The sequence below is a fragment of the Camelus bactrianus genome, chromosome 11 (genome assembly GCF_048773025.1).
Source record: "Camelus bactrianus isolate YW-2024 breed Bactrian camel chromosome 11, ASM4877302v1, whole genome shotgun sequence".
NCBI classification, from domain to species: Eukaryota; Metazoa; Chordata; class Mammalia; order Artiodactyla; family Camelidae; genus Camelus; species Camelus bactrianus.
Window position 1 is genome coordinate 64,320,786 of NC_133549.1, and position 27,273 is coordinate 64,348,058.

General features: G+C 35.9%; 2 protein-coding genes across 11 annotated transcripts in view; one reads left to right on the plus strand and one right to left on the minus strand.

The window, feature by feature from the left end:
• CTNNA3 (catenin alpha 3) overlaps nucleotides 1–27,273 on the minus strand; it is a 1,350,411-nt gene that overhangs the window by 1,115,966 nt on the left and 207,172 nt on the right. For 7 of the 10 annotated variants that reach the window (XM_074374085.1, XM_074374083.1, XM_074374086.1 and 4 more), the window contains one exon: nucleotides 19,144–19,197. The exons of the other annotated variants lie outside the window; for them this stretch is intronic. In XM_074374085.1, coding sequence (XP_074230186.1) covers nucleotides 19,144–19,197 — 54 coding nt within the window. The remainder of the gene's footprint in view (nucleotides 1–19,143; nucleotides 19,198–27,273) is intronic. 10 annotated transcript variants of the gene reach the window in all.
• LOC141579145 (S-methyl-5'-thioadenosine phosphorylase-like) lies at nucleotides 13,946–15,931 on the plus strand. Its single transcript, XM_074374094.1, has one exon. The coding sequence runs from the start codon at nucleotides 14,065–14,067 to the stop codon at nucleotides 14,914–14,916; it is 852 nt and encodes a 283-aa protein (XP_074230195.1). The 5' UTR covers nucleotides 13,946–14,064; the 3' UTR covers nucleotides 14,917–15,931.

The window sequence follows — 27,273 nt, forward strand, 5'->3', positions numbered from 1 at the left end:
ATCCAAGCTTATGAAATACAAGATGAAGAAAAATGAACAAACCACCATGCTCCCATTTCCCAGGATCACTTAGGTGCAGCAGGAAGTCCCAGGCATAAACCATAAGGAAATATCAAAAATGTAAGACAATTCCCTTAGGACTTTTATTTAGAAGCTTCCTAATTTAATTATATATCCCAAAGGTTATCTAGCCATGGTATAATAATAAACAACATAGAATTCTTGTCCAAGAAAAAAGAACAGGAAGGGCTAGTTCAGAATTAGAACAGCAGGACCCAGAAGGCAGTTCTATCATTCAATTACTCAAATGATGTGACCCTCCAAACATTTTTTCCTTACTTGCTAGCAGAGTAAGATGAATATATATCTGGTAATATCTTTGACATGAGATATGACATCTTTTCTAACCAACATAACTTCACCAAAGTCACCTTCTTCCACAAGCTTTAGAATAGGAAAGATAATATTTTTAGAGAACTTAAGAACTTCTAGAACTTATTACTAAATGTAGGTTTCATGCAGTGAAGAAGATACTTAGGGAAGGTTTCGAATATGATTTCTTCCCAGCAAATTTCACCTTTACTCCTGAATCTGAGGCAAAAGCAACTGGGATTCCACAAACATGACTATGGCATCACTGAATGAATGAGGTGCCAAGGTGAAGAGCCATTTAGAAAGAACGAAAAATATAGTTACTTACAGAAATCTGTGTGATTCAGTCCAGCGAGGGGAAAATGGAAGAAAAGTACAAATGAGTTTAATGAGATGTAGATAAAACATTTAAAATTGGTTCAAAGTGTTCTGGTTGAACTATCTTAAATAATAAAGGATTAAATTTCCCAGAAAATCTTTGTCCCAAAGTAGAATGATTTTCTAGTTCACACTTTTGTTGCTTTATAAAATAAAACCGAAAGAGCATTTATCTATTCTATTTTTTTCCTTAGGTTAAAATAGTATTGAAAAGTAAATACTGAGCATTAGTGGGGTTGAATTGGGAAATATAAATGGCAAACCCAAGGACTCACTGAAGGAAGGTGAATTAGGGAAATTATGCTCCTTATAACAGCTGTAGTGCTTGAGAAGAAAAAGATAGAACCACTTTCTGTAAGCTGTAGGGATGTATTTCTCTAAGATGTCCTATTCCTACATAGTAAGTGTGGATCCATAATTTTAACAAGCACCCAAGGTGTCTCTAATGGTAAAATTTAAGGAGTTTAACTGTATATACATGGAAACAGAATTCATTTTTTTTTTTTTGAGAAATGCTAACTAAAAAAACTTTCCTTTCTGCTGATGCAGCATAAAATCAGATGGAACCATCCTAAGCCTCTGGAGATCTACTCAAGTTAGTTTACCTCTTAACTTGGATCTATTTCTTTTCCTTTACAAATTAAAATATATATTTTTTTCACCTCATTTCATATTTCATGAGCTGGAGTAGATTGCCCACTCTCAATGAGAATGTTCTTACAATCTTAATTCTGGAATTTTATTTCAGTAGCTTCCAAACACTCCATAAGCACTATGCTCACACCCCTGAAAGTTTCCTCCTATCTTTTATTCAATTTAGCTCTAAGCTACAGCACATAAATGTCTCTGCATTCTTTATGTCTCTTTATGTGCTGTCCCTACATACCAACTTCTCTGAATATATCCTATGATCCACACAGTAAACATATAAGTCAACAGAAGTATGGGAGTGAGGAAGAGGTTTAAGTTTTAAATGGTGGAAAACAAGAAGCAATCTATGCATACTTAACTTTATCAAAGTGTTACTGCAACAAAAAGTGTAAGAGTGACTGCTTTCAAAGGAAAAGATTCCTAGTATGTTCATTTCCTTCTTCTTCAAGTACCAGTGGAATTAAAGAAAGAGAAAACAAACTATGTACATTAGTGTCTCCTTCCCTCTGTGAGTTCTAACAGTCATGAGCCTCTGACGATCAAGTAGGACTGACTACAAAACCTGATGCTCCTGAAAACCTCCTGGTTGACTCAGATAATAAGCTGAGATCAAAAGTAACAATGGACCAATACAGCATTTCCCTCCAAGACATTCTGTTGTTGCATCGTTAGATTTATAGTTGCATTGAGATGTTAAGGTTTCTTGCTGTATTTTTATGGTAATTGCAGTTTGATATACATGCTATGTATCATTGACAACTAATATATTCTGTGTGCTGGTTTTATGCTAGATGGTGTTTGAATGCTCTTCAGGGAACTATACATTTTTTCTTCCCCATTTTAAGAGACTGTACATAGGTCAGATGATAAAAGCAATAACTCAAAAACCTGAAGATTAGAGAATTGAATAAGGAAGACTCTAAAAGGACATGGATATTTCATAGCCATGCTATTTTGTTTGCTGGCTAAGTAGGATAATGGAGTTTAAATAAACACTGAAGCTGGAATATGGAAGCATCCACTCTAATCCCACCTATACCAGTGTTCTTTAAGACCCTTAGCCTCTTCAGGCCTCAGTTGCCACATATGGAAAATGAGAGGTCAGACTAGATCGTAAATGGTACTTATTTTCTTCCCTCACATTGAGTCAAATTAATTTATAATGACTAGCTAAAGGACTGTGTTAAGAATGATTCTGAGGCTGATTCTGGACAAAAGTAAAGAGTATCATAGATGATTTGCTAAGTCTTCCATAAGCACAAATGGGAGAGTAGCTATATGTGTGCAATATACCCTACTTATTTGACTAAGGGATTACTAGGGTTTCTTTTAGTTAAAGTCTACAAAAAAATTCATATGACAAGATATCATAAGATTCTTTATACCAAATGCTTGATAGTACATATGTCTATAGAGTAACTCCTACATTTAAGGTTACTTACTTACATGACACCGTTTCCTTAATAATGCCTAAATAGACAGACAGATTGATAGATAGAAAGACTTTGAATTTATTAGTTTGTTTTATCTTCAGGAACAGGACCAATTGTTTTCTTTGTAACATAAATACTAATGAAGTCCAGAAAAGAAATGCACCAAATAATAAGAAAAAATATAGCTAATGTCAGCCACTGATCAGGAATCATAAGTGAGATTCAGAACCTTAAAATTGTCATGCAAACAACAAGAAAATGAAAAGAATCTTCTTCTAATAAATGTCTTATGTGTATAGGCAAACTGCAGTAGCTTGCCTACAATAACTAACAATATCATCTCACTCTGAAGATGGCTGAGGTGAAAGACACTGTGGCCACCAAAGCGCAAAGAATAAAAGTCTTTTCAATGAAAACATTACTTCCATGTAACAAGCAACCAATTCTTCAACTAATAAATGTAGGACTATGTTAAGAATCATAAGAGTTGAAGCTTAGTCTCATCTCTGCCACTAGGACTTGGTTAATCAAACTCAGTTGCCTCATTATAAAATTTAGAAAGGTTGAACTGTTTTTTTTTTTCTTCTAGCTCACAAAATAAAAGAAAATCTTGTGAAATGGAGAAGTGGTCAATTGTGTTGCATAAATCCTTGGAGAGACTCTAGACCAGCTACTGGTTGTCTCCTGTAAGTAGCCATGGTTGGCATCATATAATCACTGATTTTTCAAGCTAAATTCTAGCCCTGGGTAAAGAAAGTAAAATCTTGTCCTTATTAGGACTATACATTTCATTGTCTTATTTTTTGTCCCAGGTAGACATTAATTCTAGCTTGATTGTATATTAGTAAAGCATATGTAAACACAGCAAATTTGTAAATAGGAAACTTTGGGCGAAAATAGTGACTTGTCCAAAATCACACAATGATTCAGTGAAGAAGTTAAGTGCCCCAATTCCCAGATCTTGTTTCAACTGAATAATGGCAAGATTGTTCTAAAGCACAATAAGGATATGTTATATATCCTAAGTATTGTAAGCAAACTCAAATGAAAGCATACAATGTTTAGTTATTAGAGTTAGAGTGAAAATCAGAAATGTTAATACTCAACTCCAGTATTCCATAACACATCTCAGTTCCATGTCAAACGAGTTATACCTACAATACTTTTTTACTACCCAGAACTAGAAAAACCAGAAATAAAAGAGAATTAAATAAAATATTTGCTGCTACCTCATGTTTTAGTCAATGATCACATTCCTAATTTGCAGAGTTCATGGAGGGGAAAATAGTTTTACATTGAATAGCTGTTATTTAAAGTGAGCTCTCTTAGAATGAAAATAGATCAGATGTGACAAATCCCTAAGAAATTACCGTTGTTCAAGCCATCACTTCGTGATGAAGATGTGTTTTGTTTTGATTGATTTATAAAATTATAATAAATGAAAACTGTTCAGCTTGAATAGGATGTTGATTCCCTATGCCAACATATGACAAAAAATTTTTCTCACTTCTGCCTTAAAAACGTATTATTTATCTTCAAATAGATGTGTGAATAGATGTGTGATTTCAGTTTTTCTTCTATATCTCTAAATATTTAAATGCCTAATAAAAATTGTTCATTAATGTATTAATCACAGTTGTAGTCATTTCCAGGATCCATCTACAGTCATCTCAAGTTTTTTATAGACCACTTGGAATCTTTGCTAATTCGGAGTGTCTATATAAACTACACATTTATACCCACATGGCTTTGTATAGATGGAATGTAGTATCTAACATAGAGTAGGGGATTTGTGGGTTTGATTATTATGTTTTTTAAAAGTCAAATTCATTCACAACTATGTTTAAATAATATTATCAGAATATTGCAAGATAAAATTGAAGAAATGAAAAATAAGATTAATTTTTATCAAATTTAACTGGCCTTCCCTGAAGCTCTTTGGTGTTTCCATATTTAGTCTAAATGTTTAAAACTGCCCAATCACTGTCCATGCAGAGATCTACTTCAAAATGCTCAGCATACTAACATGTCACTTTCAAAGTGATTCAATGGTTGTTTTTCTCACGACTAATTCAAGCAAGGACTGTCCCTTGATTTGCTGCCCTGCCATGTTTTTACAGGACCAGATCCCACTTTCAGTTTAGCCTCTAAGAGGCATGATCTTCCCCAGGCAGGTCAATGAAAAAGACTTCCATTTAATTATAGCACAGTCGGTTTAATTCAACTGCTACGGCTGTTTCTCCAGAACTTCAACTGACATAAAGGTATCATGTTGATAAGCAATTGTACATAGGCTGTAGTTTAAATAAATAGCCTTATAAATAGAATAAAATATTATAAAGAGTATAGTACTTCACTTAGAAGAGGAAAAGAAACATCTGGTGGATATTGTTATGTGTGATGTTCCCTTTTTGGTGTCAACAGAAACTAAACAATGCATAGGCATCTGCATTATTTTTAAATAATCATCACACTTATTTAGCATCTTACGGCAAAGAGAGAATTTTCAGAAATTAGGACCCCAAATCCTAAAGCAAAACTTCAATTCAAATAACATTTTTTCTATTTCTACTGTATACTCATTATGAAAGGCAGGAGAAGGGTAAACAGAGCAAACAGGGATGGCAAGACAGACTAGTCTCATGGTTTTTAGAATGTAGTTATTGAGTTAAAGACATATATACATTTAAAAACCATAAATAAATAAACAAAAACAAATAAAAGACTGGACTTCATTTGGAAGAGGTAAGGCTTAGACCTCCTTACAGGGCAGTACCTGGACAGGCAGATTATGTGGAGAAACTTCTAGGTCTAATCTGAGATTTTTAAGATTTTTTTTAACATTTTTTATTGATTTATAATCATTTTACATGAGATTTTTAAGATCTTGCTAATATTGTGGACATAGATGAGAGCTCATTGATAGAAATAATGTGAATTTCTTAGCCCTAACAACCTAATGCTAGGCTTCCTTCCTTAACAATGTCTGTAAATTCTCGAAGATTGTCAATGTCATTCATTCCTGACTTCCATGGAGGAACCCTTCTCCAGGACAGAATAAAGCCACATGACTATCCTTGCTGCTGGTACCCTCAGGGACTGCAGGGACTTGACCTCCAAGAGCTGCCTGCCCCCAGGAAGTCACAGAGGCACTGCAGAGTGACAGTGCAATGGAGCCTTCTTTTCCCCACTCTGTGGCAAATAGTTTCAACTAAGCAGCAGCGTCATACTCATGAAAACAGCTCCTAAGGCCTTGTCTGTGCCTCTCTTCACTAGGCCAGGAATGCCAATATGAAAGACAAGCAGCATATTGTAATGGCTTTCCCAGGATATCTCCCTAAAGGCTTTGCTATTTGCTCCCCTCCAGCCTCAGCTTAAAGCTCCCAGGGAAAGCAACTCATTATGATATATCCACCTGTTAATCACCCATGCTCAGACAGGGTTTAACTGCACCTAAACAGGAACTTCTGCAAATAAGAACTAAGCAAAGTGTCAGGGCATTCAGGAAATTGTCTCCCTTATGTTAAAGATTTGCAGTGAAGATTGTGACAGACAAGGCTGGCCAAATAAAATAGATCCTGTTGCAGATGGTGTTTAATTACTAATTGCTGACATGGATTGAGCCCTGACCACTTGGTGCAAAGTACTTTATGCAGGTCCTATCATTACCCATATTTTAAATGAGAAATTAAAGTTTAGAAAAATTAATTTGTCAAGACCACTCAGCTAGTCTGTGACAGAGCTGAGAATAAAACTATGTCCAGCTAATGCCAGGGTCTCTGTACTTAAGCACTAGACTATCAGGGTTGTGAGGGAATCAGTGAAGGGGTATGAACAAATGATGGCATGAGGAAAGCAGCACTGTAGAAAGACTGGACCACTGGGAACAATGTGCATAAGAGACCAGAGGTATGAGAAATGGAATTAAAAGTGTAGTGAAGAAGAGCTTTCATTTAGTGTGAAGTCAAAAAAGTTCAGTTCTAATCTATACCAATACTTATATTTTCCCATAGCATTATGAGTTTTTCTTAATAAACAGACTAAATCAGTTACCTGGAATACTACCATTAAACTTAAGTTTTAAGATTACAGGCACAAAGGTCTCTGTGTTAATGACTAACAAAAGGGAAGTTAAAAAAAATTTTGTTTAGTAGTAAAAACACTAGCACCACCAACAGAGAAAGTTACCCAAGGCAATTAAGAAACATCTTTACACCACTACACACCTATTAGAATGGCTAAAATAAAACAAATACTGGTGCTGGTGAAGATGCAGAACAACTGAAATTCTCACAGTTGCTAGTGAGCATGTAAATGGTACGGCCATTATAAAAAATGGTTTGCCAGTTTTTCATAAAGTTTAACATACACTTAGCGTACAATACAGCAATCCTACTCCTAGCTGTTTACCTAAGTGAAATGAAGATCTTTGTTCATATAAAAAAAGCCTTATATGTAAATATTTATATCACCTTCATTTATAATCACCAAAAGATATAAAACAAGCCACAGGTCCTTCAAATGGAGAATGGAAAAGAAACAGTGGCACATCATACTATGAAATAATATTCAGCAATAAAGAGAAACAAGCTATTGACTGATAAATGCAACAAATGGATGAAACTCAAATGCTTGTTGCTAATTGAAAGAAGCCAGATTTAAGAGGCTAAATAGTGTATGATTCCACTCATTAACATGACATTCTGGAAAACGCAAAACAAATCAGTAGTTGTCAGATATTAAGGGCGGGGGAAGATTTGACTCAAAAGGGATAGCATAAGGTAATGCTAGGGAAAGGGTGTTATAAATGTTATGCATCTTAATTGCGATGATAGCTACGTGACTCTACACATCTGCCAAAGCTCATGGAACTGTACATTAAAAAAGTGAATTTTACTACATTTAAATTAAAATAAATTTTAAAAAAGAAACATCTCTTCTACAACTAAGCATAAGGTAAAAGCTTCATGTTTTCTAAATGTTATAAACCACTGAAACATTACTTCACAGGGCACCATCTACAAGCAAGATAATGCAACTGAGTATTTAAGCCACAAACAAGGCTATAATTTTTCAAAAATTATATACAAGGCATAAAAACACTTATTAAAAGCATAAGTGATTGGTCAGAATGTTGTCTACCACCTCTGAATAGCTATAAAATGTTTATATATTTTTATACCTTTCACAAATAAAGTGGAGTAAATAAATGCAAAGTTACTTTCCTGGGAGAAGTTGTCAAATTTTGCACTTTTGGCCAAAAGGGAATTTGTGACTTCTTCTCATATTAAATTTGGTACTAAAGCCTGGATGAACCACCCCAAATGGGCTATTTACTATGATAAATATTGTTTCCTAACAAGAGGAAAATTGGTGGCCTGGGAAGATAACTGCTGGGATTTTAATGCACTCTCTGAAACACTCTGACACACTCTGCTAGAGAGAATAATTTAATATCAACAGAAGTCAGGCTCAAAATTCCATTTCCTACAAAAGATCATCAAAAAACAAAAGCAATTTAATTGACCAAACATGTATTAAGTATTTACTATATGCCAAGCACTGCCCTAGGCCCTAGGTAAGCAGAACTGAAAAAGAACACAATATTTGCCTTTAAAAAATGTAAGAGACCAGTAATAAAGAGAGACATGTAAACAGTTAGACTTGCACACAATAATTTAAGTGTAATGATAGAAATGTGTTCAGGGTACAGGGATGCCCAGAGGAAAAAGTGACAGTCTGAGTATCTAGCAAAAAAGGGGATCAACCAGATCCAAGGACCCCCTAAAATCTGCCTTTAGTGATAACTGCAATTCCAACAGGGACAAATACAAGGATGCATGGTTTGAAGAGGCCACTCCTTGATTTTTGCACAGAGGGCTATACAAAAAGAGAAAAAGAAAAAAAAAAAAAAAAAAACGGTCTTCTCATAATTCATGCTAAGTCCCTGCGAGCTAATTGCCCTACTAAAAACTAGGAAAGGTACGAATGTCTCATTTCCACTGTGTGTTAGCTGTGGTCATAGATAGCTCATAATTCCAATTCACTATTTCTAGTAAGGTTGACTATTGCCCCAAAGCTCTCACCATAGGTTAAACAAGTAAAAGTGAGGATTCTGAAATGACAGGATTCCTACTATCTTCTCTGTCTTCAAGTCCTTTCCTGACACTTCTAGCCCTAACAGGTAAGATTATCCTGAGGACTTTCTTTCTACTCTATCCACCACAAATACTAAGTCCAGGTATGTACACCGGGGTAAAATGTCAGGAAAGAAACCATCAGAATGTGTTAAAAACAGAATGATGGGAAAAAAACACAAGTGCCATATATTTGAGGAGCAACACCATGTTTCAGAAATGGGAAAGGTTTTATAGCTAGAAGATACGGATTCAGATCCCACCATCTCCACTTACTAGCTCTGTGGCTTTAGACAACTAACTTTACCTATCTGAATGTCAGTGGCCCCATCTGAAAAATATTGACATGATTATTCTCAAGGTAGTTGCCACACAGCAATGATTCTCAAGCCTGCTACATGCCCAACTCAGGCTCCACCCTAAGATTCTATTTTCATTGGTCTAGGGTGGAGTCTGGACCAAAAACAAAAAGCACCCCAAGGTATTCTACTGTGCAGCTGGGGTGACAATCACTGGTTTACAGTATTTGAGAGAACTCCCTAAACTTTAATTCAGAGTAACATCTAGCAATTTACTATTGTGTTTTAAAAATACCATTGAAATCATCCTGTCATGCCAGTTTCATGTTCTGAGAGAGTGCTAGTAATTCAATTGCTACATTTTTTATTAACCGATAATGCCTTCACCTTGCCAAGAAGCAAATCACCTTTATCAACAACTAAGAATTGTTTTAAGGAGCTGAATAGGACATATATATTAAAAGGCTATAGCTGATTGATGAGCCAAACATAAAATGACTTAGATGGTGGGATAACATTTATACTGCTTGAAGTCAGATGTCATGATTTTTTTTAATATTTCCAGCATTATGTATAGTACATGGAACTCAATAAATATTTGTTAAATGAATAAATGAATGTGAGAATGAATGAATGAATAAGGTAAATAATTTGTATAGGAATTAACCAAGAGTGTCAAAAACTGGAGTGTAAGAGAAGGTATTTTTCATAGGAAAATGAGTCTCAGTCAGCTGCCTACCAATGAGGCTACTATAATGAGCCAATAATGAAGAAATATTACCTTAGCTATGAAGAGTAAATTAAGCAGCTCATGGAGTTTCCAATTAAATTTTTTGACCAGTAGCCTACTCTACCACCACTGTAGGCCCCAATCCTATCTTCCAATCTTGTTACAATAACAATCAGCAAAAGGCTAGCCTTTCTAAAACAAATTTCACCATTATTAGGAGCATTTTTAAAAGTCTTACTTTCTGAGCATGTACACCTGCTTAAGATCTAATGAAAGCACAGTATAAACCAAAGAAGAAAAAAGAGAAGGATCTACCCAACTGCACCAGCCAATGGTCCTGGGAGATAAATGGGCTGAATGCACACATACCATTTCACAGTCTCCAAAATAACCCTAGATGATTGCTGCAGAACTTGGATTAAGGAATATTTATTGCTGAGTTTATTATTTTTTAACATCCTTTTTTTGAGTGCCTAGCAAGTAAAGTGACAAGTACCTTCAAACTTGCAAGGATAAATGCTGCAAATATCTAGGCTGAAATACCCATTTGTATGTTTGAAGCTTGAATTATTCGTTTACATTTTTTATTTCTTAAAGTGGAGAATAAACAATGCTACAAAGAAAGGAGATACTGAAAAATATCACTGCTGTAGATTTAAAGATTTTCAAGATGATAGGAAGCCAAAAGCCCCCTTCAGCAATAAACAACAGATATATTCTATCATCTAATTAATATTCACAAACTATGTTACTTATGAAACAAAACAATATATCTAGGGAATGTAGTTGCATAAAAGCAAAAGTAAGCTTATTAATGAGTGAAAAATCTTACAAAATTAGGCTAGGAAAAGTATGTACAGGAAAAAATAGTTCTTCAAAACTGTACTCAAATATCAAGAACAATGTGTAGGACCCTTTTAATTGCTGGGTTTATAACAAAGAAAATGTTTAAATTAGGGCAATAATGTGAGCTTTCTGTGAAACCTCTGCTAATAACAACCTAGGGTATCAATCTCTCATGGGAAAAGGAATGAAATACTTCCTGTGTCTATGTGCAAATGACTATGTAAGACCATGCAAATTCTAGACCCATAAACTTACCGATTTAATTAATTAATTAATTGAATTTCAAATTAATATCTAATTATTCTACAAATGATATCTTAAAACTAACACTGAATTATGTATTCCTATTTCCTTATTAATAACAGCAAACACAAGCTTGTCAATGATCACCAAAACAGGGCATGCCACTAAGATGTGAGGAGAAAATATCAGAACATCTACTTATATTTATTTTATCACAAAATAGAAAAAAATTAAGTTTCACTAATATTTAACAGAGATTAAAATGGCCCCTTCCCTGTCTGCATGTCAACTGAAAACAACACAGGTAGATTGTAGGAGACATGTAGAAGGAAGAGGGAGGAGTTGATGGAGAAGCCCTCACTCATCTCCTGGCTTTCAACACATTGCAAAGTAAGGTAGTATGGGTAGCCACAGTTGATTTACTGATTATATTACCTAGTTATCTAAAATAACCCTACAAAATAGAAAAATGAAAAAATATTCTTGCAAAGAAACACTGGATTGATAATTCTACTAATAATACAAGCACAAAGAAATGATGGAGATGTCACCTCTGCCCCTATGGTGAGTCTTTCTTCATCAGTCATGATTTAAGTCAAATCTGACAAGAAGTCAGGCAAAAAAAAATTTTTTTACTAAAATATGGATTTCCATCCACCATCATTAATGGTAAAGTCACCTTGAGTACAGAGTGCCTTGATATGGCATGTAATGATAGTACAAAGCTACTGTGATTAGCAAACATTTAAAAAATATTGTTTATTTCATCTTTATCCCATTATCCCTCATGTATGTTATTCTTCTGCATTTATTCAATAGTACATGTACATAATTCATAGTGAAGAGGGATCCCCAGAAATTCTTATTCTCCAGATCACGATGCCCTCCCACAGCATCCGCACCATCATCTGCAGTAGTTAGATGACATTAAAGCTCTATATCCTCCATCCCTACAACATTCACAGCCTTACAACTTTGGAGACCATTAAGAATAATCCAATCACGTTCTTTGTTTCCACAGGAAACCCAAAGTTCCTGGGTTGTGCTTTCACTACTAGATCTCTGTGATTTACACATCCCTTAATTTCATCCTAGCTTCCTATCCCCATCCCAAGTTCAGAATCCATTATACTTTGTTCTCTGCAGATGGTAAATCCCTGTATGTTCCATCTCCTTCTGAATATTGTTGCCATCTTGCCTGCTCTAATTAAAACCCAGCAGGTGCAAGGAGTGACATCAGCATAATGGCCACTTAGGAATTTCCAGTGCCCATTCCCTCCCAAAAACATCAATATGAACAACCATCTGTGTATGAAAATAACTTTATAAGAACTAAGGATTCTAGGTGAGAGATTACATTGCTTGAGTGAAGCATAGAAATAAGAAAAGGCACATTGAGGATTATAAGAAAGATAAATTCACCCTGCTCCCATCACCCTCACTTCAAGCCCAGGCAACCCAGCCTGGAAAGAGACACCCTTCCTGTGAGAGGGGAGTGAAGTCAGTGCCTAACTCCACTGTGGACACCAGCACCTACACATTCCAGCACCAGGCCACTCCTGTGGCCCCATGTGGTTCCCAGGAGGCTCCTACAATCCCAGGATCCCAGTGCACCTTAGCACTAGTTAGATACCATGGCACCAGAGAGCTCTTGTGGCACCAGGCTCCTAGTGGACTCCAGTGAACCCAAGCTCCCAGCCCACTCCACTGCTGCCCAGCTCCTATGCCCCAGGCAACTCCTATGGAACCAGGCTCTCAGCAGGCTCCTGCAAACTCAGATTTCCAGTTGACCATGGTACCAGTCAGCTCCCATGGCACCAGGTTCCCAGTTCACCACAGCACTATCTGGCTCATCTAGCCCTGGGCAGCTACCATGGCACTAGGTTCCTGATGGGCTCCTAGAAACCCAGGTTTCCAGCATATCCCCATGCTAGCCAGCTCCCATAGCCCCATTTTTAACTCCTGGGGCTCCAGCTCTAAGAACCTAGGCTACCAGCTGGACCCAGTACCAAGCTGACTACTGTATGCTCAAGCATTCAACCTACCTCAGCACCAGGCTGATTCCACAGCTCCAGGCACCCAGCCCATCCCAGCACCAGACCAGCACTCACAAACCTAGAATCTAGACTGGCTTTCATGGGCCTAAGTTCCTGGGCCACCCCAATACCAAGCCAGCCCCCCAGACCCCTACCTCAAGACCAGCATCCATGGACTTAGGCTCCTAGTCCACCCCAGGATCAGACCAGATCCTGCAGGCTCAATTTTGGGCTGAACCAAAGGTCATGGGTTATAGGATGAGTCCCAAAGGCCCAGGCTCCAGGTATGCCCTAGTGCCAGACCAGCCCCCATAGTCCCAATCTCCAGGGTGACTCCTGAAAAATCAGGTTCCCATCCCATCCCAGTAATAAACTGGCCCAATGGAATGAGTTGCCAGGCCTACCCCAGTGTTCCCCAGTGCCTGGTTAGGCCCTGTGAGTGCAAGATTCAGATCTGACCATGAAGATCCAGCTCCTAGGCCCATCACTACAGATTCAAACACCAGGCCCACCCCAGTGAACCCAGGCTAAAGGTCCACATCAGCAGACCCAGGTAACCGGCTGATCCCCATACACTCAAGCATAAGGATTGCCCAACTGTTGACCTAGAGACCGGACCTGTCCACCAAGGACTCATGCAGAATCTCTGATTGGGCTGACTGGTAAATGCTTTGCCTACCAAAAGAAAACACTGGAAATGGTGCTTACTTCCTCAAATGAGCAGACAAAATGCAATGTTACAATGATCATGAAAGAAATCAAGAAGCATGACACCACCAAAGAACCTAATAAAATTCCAACGACTAACCCTAAAGAAATAGAGATCTATAAACTGTCTGAAAATCCTCTTAAAGAAATTCAATGAGTCCCGCGCCGCGCGCGTGAACCCGCTCCGCGCCTCCACCCCGCGCGTGGTCGCCGCTCCTTCCCAGCGCAGACATGGCCTCAGGTGCCACTCCCGCGGCCGTGAAGATTGGAATAATTGGTGGGACAGGCCTGGATGATCCAGAAATCTTAGAAGGAAGAACTGAAAAATATGTGGATACTCCATCTGGCAAGCCTTCTGATGCCTTAATTTTGGGGAAGATAAAGAATGTTGACTGTGTCCTCCTTGCAAGGCATGGGAGGCAGCATACCATCATGCCTTCAAAAGTCAACTATCAGGCGAACATCTGGGCCCTGAAGGAGGAGGGCTGTACACACGTCATAGTGACCACAGCCTGTGGTTCCCTGAGGGAAGAGATCCAGCCCGGCGATATCGTCATTATTGACCAGTTCATCGACAGGACCACCATAAGGCCTCAGTCCTTCTATGACGGAAGTCATTCCTGTGCCAGAGGAGTGTGCCATATTCCAATGGCTGAGCCATTCTGCCCGAAAACAAGAGAGGTCCTCATAGAAACTGCTAATAAGCTAGGACTCCGGTGCCACTCAAAAGGGACAATGGTCACAATCAAGGGACCTCGTTTTAGCTCCCGGGCGGAAAGCTTCATGTTCCGAACCTGGGGGGCAGATGTTATCAACATGACCACAGTTCCAGAGGTGGTTCTTGCTAAGGAGGCTGGGATGTGCTATGCAAGTATTGCCATGGCAACAGATTATGACTGCTGGAAGGAGCATGAGGAAGCGGGTTCAGTGGACCAGGTCTTAAAGACCCTGAAAGAAAATGCCAATAAAGCCAAAAGTTTACTTCTAAGTACTATACCTCAGATAGGATCCGTGGAGTGGTCAGAAACCCTCCATAACCTCAAGAATATGGCCCAGTTTTCTGTTTTGTTACCAAGACATTAAAATAGCATGGCTGCCTAGAAGATGAGACCTTCTAATTCCAGTGATTTGGGGAGTTCCTGCTTAACTTGAGAAAACATCGAAGAGATTTGCAGCTTTCATGCCCTTGCCCATTAAGGACGAACAAGCGATAAGACAAGACACTGTCACATCAGAGATGTCCTCTAAAAGACTTGGACTGCTTCAAGTAACAGAAAGAAGGCAAATGACCAGTAAACATGTGGGAAGATTCTTACACTTTAGAAAAAAAGACAAGAAGGCACGATTCACCATTCTCCCAATAAATTTGTAACAAAGGGTGGGCAGTAACATCCAGTTTCCTATGTTGCCGAGGAATACGAAGAAGAAATGGGACTCTTAGGCTATTTATTTTTGTGACTGTAAACTGGTACAATCTTTTTGGAGGGCAGTTGGGTAAAATGTACCAAAAGGCTTAAAAGTACTTCCTTTGTGCTGGGTACTCTACTCCAAGGAATTTATCTCTAAGAAATTATCAGAGATACAAATAATTATGTATAAAGAGGGATGTCTAACAGTATTAGCAAATATTCAAAACAATCTGAATATCCAGCAACTGGAGGTAAATTGTAGTTAGCTCTAATTAGATTTTGAAGATGCCAGCTGAAGATCATGTTTTCACACTTACTGTACTAAAGAAAAAGTTCCTGTACAATAAGAAATGAAAAAAGGATATGTATGCATTTTACATTACTAATTGTTTTAAAATTTCACATAAATATGTACAAAGACTAGAAAAATGTAATCTTTTGTCGTTGTATTTGGAGGGAGGGATGCTGGATACTTTCTTTCTTTAAATTTTCTGTGTCTTCACATTTTTCTACAATGAATATAACCAAATGGTAACGTTGTTATAAAAATATACTTAGATCCAGTTCTTGAAAACAGTTTCTTGGTAATGTAGCAAAAGTTATGACGGTAATATTAAGAAGAGTTTTCTTTGAGTTCCATCTTTATTTTGTTTAAAAAGGTCATTAATGACTGTACAGTCAGAACCATACTTGGGTTTGCAACAACTTGGGGAAAGCTGGGTGTTTAATACAGAGTCTTAAATTATTTAAGGGACTACATAGACACATTATAGTGTGTCAGATATTTTTTAACTTGATATTTGACTTTGTTTCTCCTCCTTTTTATGATTTTTGTTTTGTAATAAAGAAAATGAAAGCTTGAGAAATTCAATGAACTAAAAGAAAACAAAGATAGAAAACTAAGTAAAATCAGCAAAACAATGCATGAATAAAATGAAAAGTTCAACAAAGAAATAAAAACCATTAACACACACACACAAAACACACACAGAAATCCCAGAGTTAAAGAATACAATGACTGAACTGAAGAATTCAATAGGGAGTTTTAACAGCAGATTCAATCAAGCAGAAGAAAGAATTAATGAACTAGGATAAAGTTCATTTAAAATCATCCAGTCAGAGGAGCAAAAAACAGAAAAAGAATTACAAAAAGTTAAGAAAGTCTACCTGAATTATGAGATAGCATTAAAAGGAACAATTTTTACAGTATTGGAGTCTCAGAATGAGAAGGGGAAAAGGAACAGAAAGCTTAAAGAAATAATGGTTGAAAAAGTAAATAAACCTTTGGCCAAACTCACAAAGAAGAAAAAAGAGCACAAATTAGCAAAATAAGAAAGGAAAATGGAGAAATTACAACAAAGAAAATAGAAATACAGAATATCATACGAGAATATTATCAAAAACTATATGGAACCAAACTGGATAACCTAGAGGAGATGGACAAGTTTCTGGAAACATACAGTCCACCAAGACTGAATCAAGAAGAAACTGACCACTTGAACAAACCAATCACTAGAAATGAAATCGAAATAGCAATAAAAAAACCTCCCTACAAATAGAAATCCAGGACCAGACGGCTTCACTGGGGAATTCTACCAAACATACAAAGAAGAACTCATACCAGTCCTTCTCAAACTCTTCCAGAAGATTAAAAAGGACATGTTACTATATATAGAAGGTCCACACAAAAACTACTAAAGCTGATCGAAGAATTCAGCAACATAGCAGGTTACAAGATTAACGTTCAAAAATCAGTTGCATTTCTTTACACTAATGATGAATCAACATAAAAAGAAAGTAAAGAAACAATCCCCTTTAAAATAGCACCCAAAGTAATAAAATATCTGGGAATAAATCTAACCAAGGAGGTGAAAGAATTATACACAGAAAACTATAAACCATTGATGAAGGAAATTAAAGAAGACTTTAAAAAATGGAAAGATATCCCATGCTCTTGGATTGGAAGAATCAATATTGTTAAAATGGTCACACTGCCCAAGGCAATCTACAGATTTAATGCAATCCCTATCCAATTACCCAGGACATATTTCACAGAACTAGAACAAATCATAATAAAATTTATATGGAACCATCAAAGACCTAGAATTGCCAAAGCATTACTGAACAGAAAGAAAGAGGCTGGAGGAATAACTGTCCCAGACTTCGGACAACACTACTGAGCTACAGTCATCAAGACAGCATGGTATTGATACAAAAACAGACATATAGACCAATGGAACAGAATAGAGAGCCCAGAAATGAACCCACAAACTTTTGGTCAACTAATCTTTGACAAAGGAGGCAAGAATATACAATGGAATAAAGACAGTCTCTTCAGCAAATGGTGTTGGGAAAACTGGACAGCAGCATGTAAAGCAATAAAGCTAGAACACTCCCTTACACCATACACAAAAATCAACTCAAAATGGATTAAAGATTTAAACATAAGACAAGATACAATAAACCTCCTAGAAGAAAATATAGGCAAAACATTATCTGACATACATCTCAAAAATGTTCTCCTAGAACAGTCTACTCAAGCAATAGAAATAAAAGCAAGAATAAACAAATGGGACCTAATTAAACTTACAAGCTCCTGCACAGCAAAGGAAACCATAAGTAAAACAAAAAGACAACCTACGGAATGGGAGAAAATTTTTGCAAATGAAACCGACAAAGGCTTGATCTCCAGAATATATAAGCAGCTCAGACAACTTAATAAGAAACAACCAAACAACAGGATCCAAAAATGGGCAAAAGACCTAAACAAGCAATTCTCCAAGGAAGACATACACATGATCAATAGGCACATGAAAAAATGCTCAATATCACTAATTATCAGAGAAATGCAAATCAAAACTACAATGGGGTATCACCTCACACCAGTCAGAATGGCCATCATTCAACAATCCACAAATGACAAATGCTGGAGAGGCTGTGGAGAAAAGGGAACCCTCCTACAGTGCTGGTGGGAATGCAGTTTGGTGCAGCCGCTGTGGAGAACAGTATGGAGATTCCTCAAAAGACTAGGAATAGACTTACCATATGACCCAGGAATCCCACTCCTGGGCATATATCCAGAAGGTACCCTGCTTCAGGATGACACTGTACCCCAGTGTTCATAGCAGGACTATTTACAATAGTCAAGACATGGAAACAGCCTAAATGTTCATCAACAGATGACTAGATAAAGAAGAAGTGGTGTATTTATACAATGGAACACTACTCAGTCATAAAAACCAACAACATAAAGCCATTTGCAGCAACATGGATGCTCCTGGAGAATGTCATTCTGAGTGAAGTAAGCCAGAAAGAGAAAGAAAAATACCATATAAGATTGCTCATATGTGGAATCTAAAAAAAAACAAAAAACAAAGAAAACAAAAACAAACAAACAAACAAAGCATAAATACAAAACAGAAACAGACTCATAGACATAGAGTACAAACTTGTGGTTGCCAAGGGGGAGGAGGGTGGGAAGGGATAGACGGGATTTCAAAATTGTAGAATAAATAAACAAGATTATACTGTATAGCACAGGGAAATACACACAAGATCTTATGGTAACTCACAGAGAAAAAAATGTGACAATGAATATATATATGTTCATGTATAACTGAAAAATTGTGCTCTACACTGGAATTTGAAACAACATTGTAAAATGATTATAAATCAATAATAAATGTTAAAAAAAAAAAAAGAAAAGAAGAGAAATAGTGGTTGAGAAATTCCCTCATCTGAGAAGAGATTTGGATATCCAAGTTCATGAAGCTAATAGGTAAACCCAAAATTTTAGCCCAAAATGATTCTCTTAAGATAAATAAATGACATAATAAAACTGTCCAAAATCAAAGACAAAGAGAGAATTTTAAAAGTAGCAAGAGAGAAAATAATTACTCACATATAAAGGAATTCCCATAAGGCTATCAGATTTCTCAGCAGAAACCTTGAAGACCTGGAAAAAGTGGCATGATATATTCAAAGTGCTGAAAGAAAAAAAAAAACTGCCAACCAAGAACACTTTCTTGGCAAAGCTGTCTTCCAGAAATGAAGGAGAGAGAATGACTTAAACAAACAAAAGCTGATTACCCATCAGTTGAACTTTGAAAGGTTTATAAGATTGCTATTGTCATATAAATAGAGACAGGGATACCGCTAAAATCCTACAGTGCAGCCCCTAAAATAAAAAATTATCTAACATTAAATGTCAATAATACTGAGGTTAAGAAATCCTATCCTAATGAAAAGGGTACTCCTCTATTTCATTGAGAGTAGGCAACAACTGTCATGTTAATTAGACATGATTTTGGCTAACAGAATCTTAAACAAATGGTAGTTTATTTTCCTGAAATTAAATCCTTAAAAATGACTGCCCATAGATGAACAACATCAAGGCTCATAATTTCAAAATCACAAGATGGCTGCTATGGCTACAGGCATCATGACCACACTCAAGGAAGAAGGTAGGGATAAAGGAGAAACCAGTTAGCACTAATCACATCTGTGCCTTTTATCAGGAAAGAAAAACCTAACATCTCAGTGGGCAGATCTACCTTTAAGGGACTTTATAGACAATTTAAAAAGTGGTACTAACTTCTTTAATTGACCCACTGGTTACACATTCTGCTTTACATTATGCTATGATTAGATATTAAGTTAGGGGGTAAACAAAAGGAACTGTAAGCCAAGCACCCCTCTTTCACTATAGAGTGAGAGATAAACTAAAAAGCTATCAATCAGAGTCTAACAGTGAAAAATCTTGGAAACCCTCTTCAGGGAACGCTTGGGAAAGCAGTTTAATTACAGAGAACAATCTCAGTTGTTGGCAGGAAAAGCCAGTCCTGACTGGTCTGCTGGGGTCCTTCAGAGATATTACAGCCTTGATAAGGGAAATTCAATATATGTCAAAGCTCAGAGATGTATGTTGTAGTCCACAGGTATGATGCCTTTTGAATCTATACAAAGCTGACCCAGACAGTGGTATAAATTCAAGACTCTCTGACTTACATTTAAAATGAAAGAGGCATGTTTGCAATCCAATGTGCAGATAAAAGGGCCCTCTTCCTCTAGGGAAGCACATATCCTAACCAGTCTAACATACTTTAATTTGGATTTCTGTTTGGTACATAAACAATATAAACCTTACTGAACTTTATATAATTCCCAGTAGACGTAATACATTCAGATTTTCAAATGGATCTAAAATGATTCAACCTCTGAGATTGCTGGTGAAAAGAAAAATGTATGAATTTAAAAAAGTAAAATACATGTATAGCAGCAAGTAAAGAAAGGAAAGAAGGTATTTATTAAGAAGGAGATAATGAGAAGCCAGCAAGAGGTAACTTTGTCACAGTAGGTTAAAAGTTGGGACTAGCTGAAGCCTCCCAGATCTTTTCAGTTTAGCCTGCTAGAGGGAGATGCTATAAAGTAATTTCACATGATAAACTTTAATTTCTCATCTTAATACTTTCCAAACAAAATTTACTTTAGACTGACATTCAGTAAGTGATTAAAATACAGATTCTGGAAATTTTCAGATAAATTATTTTCAAAATTTTGAGGGTTGCTGAAACTTGAGGTTCAAATTTTTGGTTCAAACTATTCTTTTCCTGCAAAAAAAAAAATCTTATTTTATAGAACATTTTATGCTCTTTGAGATTTATTCAGTTACTACCATAATAGGTAGGATAAAAGTGCAATCTAACAGGGACATTTTCAATGATGAATTGGTAACTGAGCAATTATGAGGTGCATGTCAGATAGTGGGCACCTGATGCATTTCTGTTGTCATTCATCATATTCTGTTATCATTTGTCCACAATGAAAGTACAAAGCTTCTTTGCTGTATTTATGCACCTAACTATGCATCAACCATTTAATTCTGTTCTATTATTTTTTAAAAACTATTCAAAGGCTGCACTGTATAGTGGAAAGAACATAAAAGTAAGAAAATACCTGTGTTTTGGTTCTAGTTTCAAGCTTGGACAAGTCCCTTAAAACCCTGAAGCCTCAGTTTCAACCTCTGAAAAATGAAAATGATACAGCCCGCCTGCCTAATTCACAGGGCAGCTGTTGATAATTACATGCTATGATCTTCATGGAAGTATTTAAAAGTTGAAAGGTTTCATACAAAGGTATTATTAATATGAGTAAATACAAATAAGAATATAGCGTGTGAGGAAAAGTAGTGGGGGAAAAAACTGACAATATATTTATAAACCACAATGTGAACATGATGAACAGCAACACACTTCTTTTCCCAAAGGCAAAGTAGGAAACAAGCTCAGAATCTTTTTTTTAAAAACTGTTAATATGTAACAGGTCCAAACTTAATACAAGCCACCTGATGAAAATAAGAAACCCAAGATTTTAGAGAACAGTGAGGTAAAAATCCTAAATCCTTCATGGAACTTGGAATTAATCTGTAGAGCAAACAGAATGCCGTAATAAGAGAGGCAATATGACTATCATCAAATTAACTTGATTTCCACACAAGGCAATCTTCTTTTGTTCTTCTGTATTGTGTTAAAGATGAAATAGCAGGAATCTAAGAGGTCTTAGGAACCAATTTCTGGATTATATTTTTATTCAAAATGGACCAGATAAATTTCTCAAATCTAAGAAACTCCAAGGTACAATGTGAGCAATATGAAATGTTTCAATCTACTTAGAATAGCAGAAAAAAGAATATAAGAAAAAAATTATATACTGTAATTTATGAAATAGAAATGAGAATAAAAGTCAAGTAAAATAAAACCTTTCACAAAAGGTTATTCAATGAATAAAAGAATATGCCTAGAGATTAACTAATCTTCTGAGAGGTAGTGCTGCAAAGGTAGCCTCTCTGGTGAGATGCAAGAAAAAGTTAATTCAACAGATATTCATTAAGTTAGTACCTAAAATATTGTATGTTATGTGTGGGGAGGAGTATATGTTGTGATCCCTGCCATGCTTACGAAATACCAAAAGACCAATATTTTTTATAACTAAGGAAAAGTTTTATATACTCAAATATCTAAATGAGTAGTATATATGTTTATGCCCATAGATATTTCAACATTTGCTAGTGAGTGCCAGGGGCAATCAGGATGAAGATAGTCTGGAATATATAGGATAGATTTCATGTATAAATGGAAGTCAGAAACTAGTCTTAGAGGACTGGTATGATTCGGGAAGGTGGGGAAAGTACTGTTATCAGAGGTAGTTACTCATTTGCAAACTTGAAAGGAAATTATTAAGATGCTGCTTCCATGTACAGCTTTCATTTTTCATTTGTAACTTTTTAAGAGACTCAAGTGGGTTAGCAGACGTCACTAAGAAGAATCACCAAGAACTAGAATCCTAAAACCTCATTGTTTTTGAGTACCAAATAGCAAATCCATTAACCTGACCTCAAACCCCCAAAACAGCAATCCCCCCTTATCCAATGGGGATACATTCCAAGACCCCCAGTAGATGCCTAAAATGGTGGATAGTACCAAACCCTATATATACTGTTTTTTCCTATACATACATAACTATGATAAAGTTTAATGTATAAATTAGGCACAGTAAGAAATTAATAATAATAACAACATAAAACAGTTATAACAATATACTGTAATAAAAGGTATGGTAGCTCTTAGCAACCTCAACATACAATTTTTTTCTCTAATAAGTCAAGAACTTTAATCTTTTCACTTAAAGGAAGCACTTTGTGGCTTCTCTTTGACATAACCAAATTGCCAGCATCACTACTCCTGTGTTTCAAGGCCAGTATTAAGTGTTACTTAAGCACAAGCACTGCAATACTGAGAAAGTCAGTCTGATAACCAAGACAGCTACTAAGTGACTAGCAGGTGCGTAGTTTATATAGCATGGATACACTGGACAAAGGGATGATTTCACATCCCAGGTGGGACAGAGTGGAAGGGCACATGATTACATCACACTACTCAGATTGGCATACAATTTAAAATTTATAAATTGTTTATTTCTTCAATTTTCCATTTCATATTTGCAGACCAAGGTTTGCCACAGGTAACTAAAACAGCAGAAAGTAAAACTGTGGTTAATAGGAAACTACCACACCATGGTTCTGATGAGTGTCTCTCCTCTGCTTGAATATCTCCCAGAATTCACAATGTTATGAAGCAATCAATTCCACTTTCTGTTTCAGAATATTTCACGGATATGCATTGGAAGTCTCCAAAGTATTTTAAGTATAGAGACAAATATTTCAATTTCTTGTTGACAAAAACACTGAAAATTCAAGAGGAAACATCTGCATAATAAAAGACCATCATATAATTTTTAGGTTTTGAAGCTAGACAATCTGTAAGGAGACTAAAACCTAGACTTGCCTAGGGTCACAAAGCCATTTAGTGGCAAAACCTGGTCTAGAAATTCAATCTCTTGTTTCTTAAGATCCTTCCAGTAATGTATTAACTGTCCCTTATACTCTAATCCAAGGGACTCTTTTCTGTGTTCCACATCAAGAACTAGATGATTTATTTCACAGTCTCCTGGAGAGAAAAAAAAAGTTTCATAATCTGTTGAGATTTGTTTCCCTTCCTCTATGCATTGTAAATCTTTCCAATAAAGCAAGGTCATCAAGTACTCTATGTAGTTCTAAAAACTGTAAGAGGTTAATTGGAAGATCTAGAATAAAGCTAAATTTACCACCCCCTCCACACACCATCACACTCCCCCTCCCTGCTATATTTCATATAAAAAAAAAATACATTTTAACTTCTGTTATCCATGTACTCTATGCCTATGGAAATTACATACACGACATACATATGGCAATTCTACAGATTCACTATTTCCATATAAGCACTTTCAAAGGAGAAACTGCAAGCGTTGAATGCTTTCTAGAATTGAAAATAGTGACTCAGAAATGGTATCTCTAGCCCTTCTTGACATGTGAAACCTTGTTAATCAATCATTGCCCTACCGCCTTTCTTTCTTTCTTTCTTTTTTTTTTTTCTTCTCTGGTGGGATCAATTGGAACAATATTGCTATCCAGCTGTAAGCTTATCCATCATACTCACACATTCATTGGAAGTTCTTTGGCAACAACTTTAATACTTAAAATTATTATATTAGTTTACTTAAGCCACATCTAACATCAAATAGGTCACAAAAAAGCATTTGTCCACAGAAGCTGCTCCACTGACAGTTCATCAGAAGTCAGTATTAGTTTCCTTTATACACATTTTGTAATTAGTTTAAACTAAATGTAGTTAGGAATGGAAGTTTTTGTCAGCTGTCTGAGTCTTCCAAGTTTTCTAGGATGTTTTGTCTAGTTAATTCTTGCAAGTCTCCTAAAAAGAGTGGAATAATTTCCATAATCAAAGGATCCCTGCCAATACAGAACCCAACGCACTGAATCCTATTAGTCGTAATGCTCATATAGTACAGTTAAAGAAAATTTTCATGAAATTGCATTCATCAATTTTCCTATCTATTTTTATCAGTTTATCATAGTTTTTAAAGATTTAAAGCAATGTGTGATAAATACATATATAAAATAAGAAGAATTAAGTGGGGAGGGTATAGCTCAGTGGTAGAGTGCAAGCTTAGCATACAGGAGGTCCTGGGTTCAATCCCCAGTACCTCCACTTAAATAAAAATAAAATCTAATTACCTCCCCCCAAAAAATTTTTTAAAAAGGAAGAAAAAAAAAAGAAGACAAGAATAAGCTACAAATCAACTAATGAAGGTATGTGATAGAAACTGTATCAGAAAACCTTAGCTTATAAGAACAACTATAAATTAAGCTCCAAGACTTAGCCATGAGCTTCCTGGTAAACATGGACTCATTTGTCTTTTATTCTATATACATATTTACATATATATGCTTCCATAAGAAGACAATGTAATGACAAAAGCATGAGCTTTTCATGTCTTGAAATTGTATTCCTTACTTAGTGTCAACATTACATTTCTTAATAAATTTAAATTCTCTTATTAAAAAATAATTGGCCTGAATGTTTAATGTACTGAATTATTTGTTTAAAATAAGTTTCTAGACAGTAAGTATAATGTTCTCATTCATTTCTTCACTCATTTATTCAACAGGAAGATAAAGAAAGCTAATTCATTCAGGACCTACCCCAGCTTTACATGAATTATGCTCATAACAGTCCTGGAAAGAAACTATTACCAAACCCATTTTATGGCTGAGGAAACTAAAGCTCAGAGACATTAGGTCATACTGGCAAGGAGCACAGTTGGGATTTGAACTCATTTGCCTAGTTGCAAATTCATATTCTCACCACTGCATGATGTGGCCTCAGTGTTCTCATAACAAGTACTAACTGGTTATTTATTAGGCACCAAAAAAAAAAACTTAAAATAGTATAAAATCAGGATCAAAACTAGAATGTGGTCCTTAAATTTTAGGTTTACACTCCACTTAACCTCACTAACTTAACTAGAGCCATGGTAGGTATGTCTTGAAATTCAATGACTAGTAGAATAAATTCAAAGATATAATCAGCCAGTAAATATGTACCGAGTTCTACTAAATGGTGACAGCACACAAAGCATTGAATATATTGAATAAAGTAAAAATAAACACTTTTAACATTGAACAATGATCATTAAAATCCAAGACATAAGCAATGTGGAGGTAAAAATAATCTATATGGTTTTTTTTTAAGTTTTCCCTCTGGGTTACTGGAGAATTTCTGTTCTACCTAATATCAGAACAGCTTTCCTGATTTATTTCTAAGTCAGGATTAATGCTCTAATATTAAGAACCACTAACTGATTCCTTGCTCTTTGTATCATTAAATTCTACAGAATTAAGATAAATCTACACTGGTGTAAGAGACATTGCTGTTTTGCTCCTTATCATTATTTGTATATGTATACATCACTTTGTACCAGAAAGGATACAGAATGGCTTACAAGGATACATAAAGTACAAAATAGCATAATTAAAAGTTGGTTGAAAGAAAAAACGGTGAAGATAAAGTGAGCTATATATTACTAGGGTGGGCTGCAAATTTGGCTCTTTTCCTTTTAGTAGACAATTTGAAATTAAAAAAAATTACCTATTTACAATTCCAAGGGATTTTTTTTATTGCTTAAAAGAAATACAGTTATCCTTGGTATTAAGACGTTCTAGTTATTTCTCCAAAACATCTTAAAAAACATATGCAAGCTAGTAACAACTATCTTCAGTCTTCATTCATACAATATACACAACAATATTTTCACAGATCTGGCTTTTACTGTTCTGGGAATAAAAGAAAAAAATATTGAGTCATATGTTTATAACCTTCTGGATCCTCAAGAGAACAGATTATTGTTTGTTTAACAAATTCTTAGGCCCTCTTCCATTATACTAAAAGTACTGGGAGAACAGGAAAACTAAAATAGGTCCCTGAGGCTGGGTTTATCTATTTAACAAAAACTCTGAGCCAGAAAGGAAAGGGAAGAAACATGCAAGGCATGTATGACCTGGGATAGAGAAAGACCTTTCTGGGAGTTTACAGTGAAATAGGAGAGAGAAATTCTACAGCTGCTACATGCGGAGATTTTGAAAATGAGAGAATGAGAAAAAAGTATTTAAGAAAGTTTTACTTTATTATATGAAATTATTTCCCTTTGGCTGTTTGATAACACAAAGTAGTAAAGATTTAAATTTACTTTCAGTTATTTTAGATGCCACTTTATTGTATTTGAATGTGAAATTTTACCAAAACAGGGCTATGAGATGGCTAGCTTTATGTAATACATATTCTAACCACTTCATTATAGAATAACAGCATCCCAAGTCCCCTGTGGTTCCAACCATCTGCCCACTGTCTCACAGTGGACAAGGGACTGCTCTCCATCTGTCCAGAATTCATTTATGCAAGAACAAAACTTTTTAATTTTTCGAAATCCTACAAGTTTTCTTTCAAACACTACAAATAGCATAATTGGGATATTTGGACCCAAAAGACCACTTCCACCAAATATAATTTTTCAGGTGTCTCAAATCTTTATAGAGACCCAGAACCTCTCAGTAGTCAGATATTGGTTAGAATAGAAT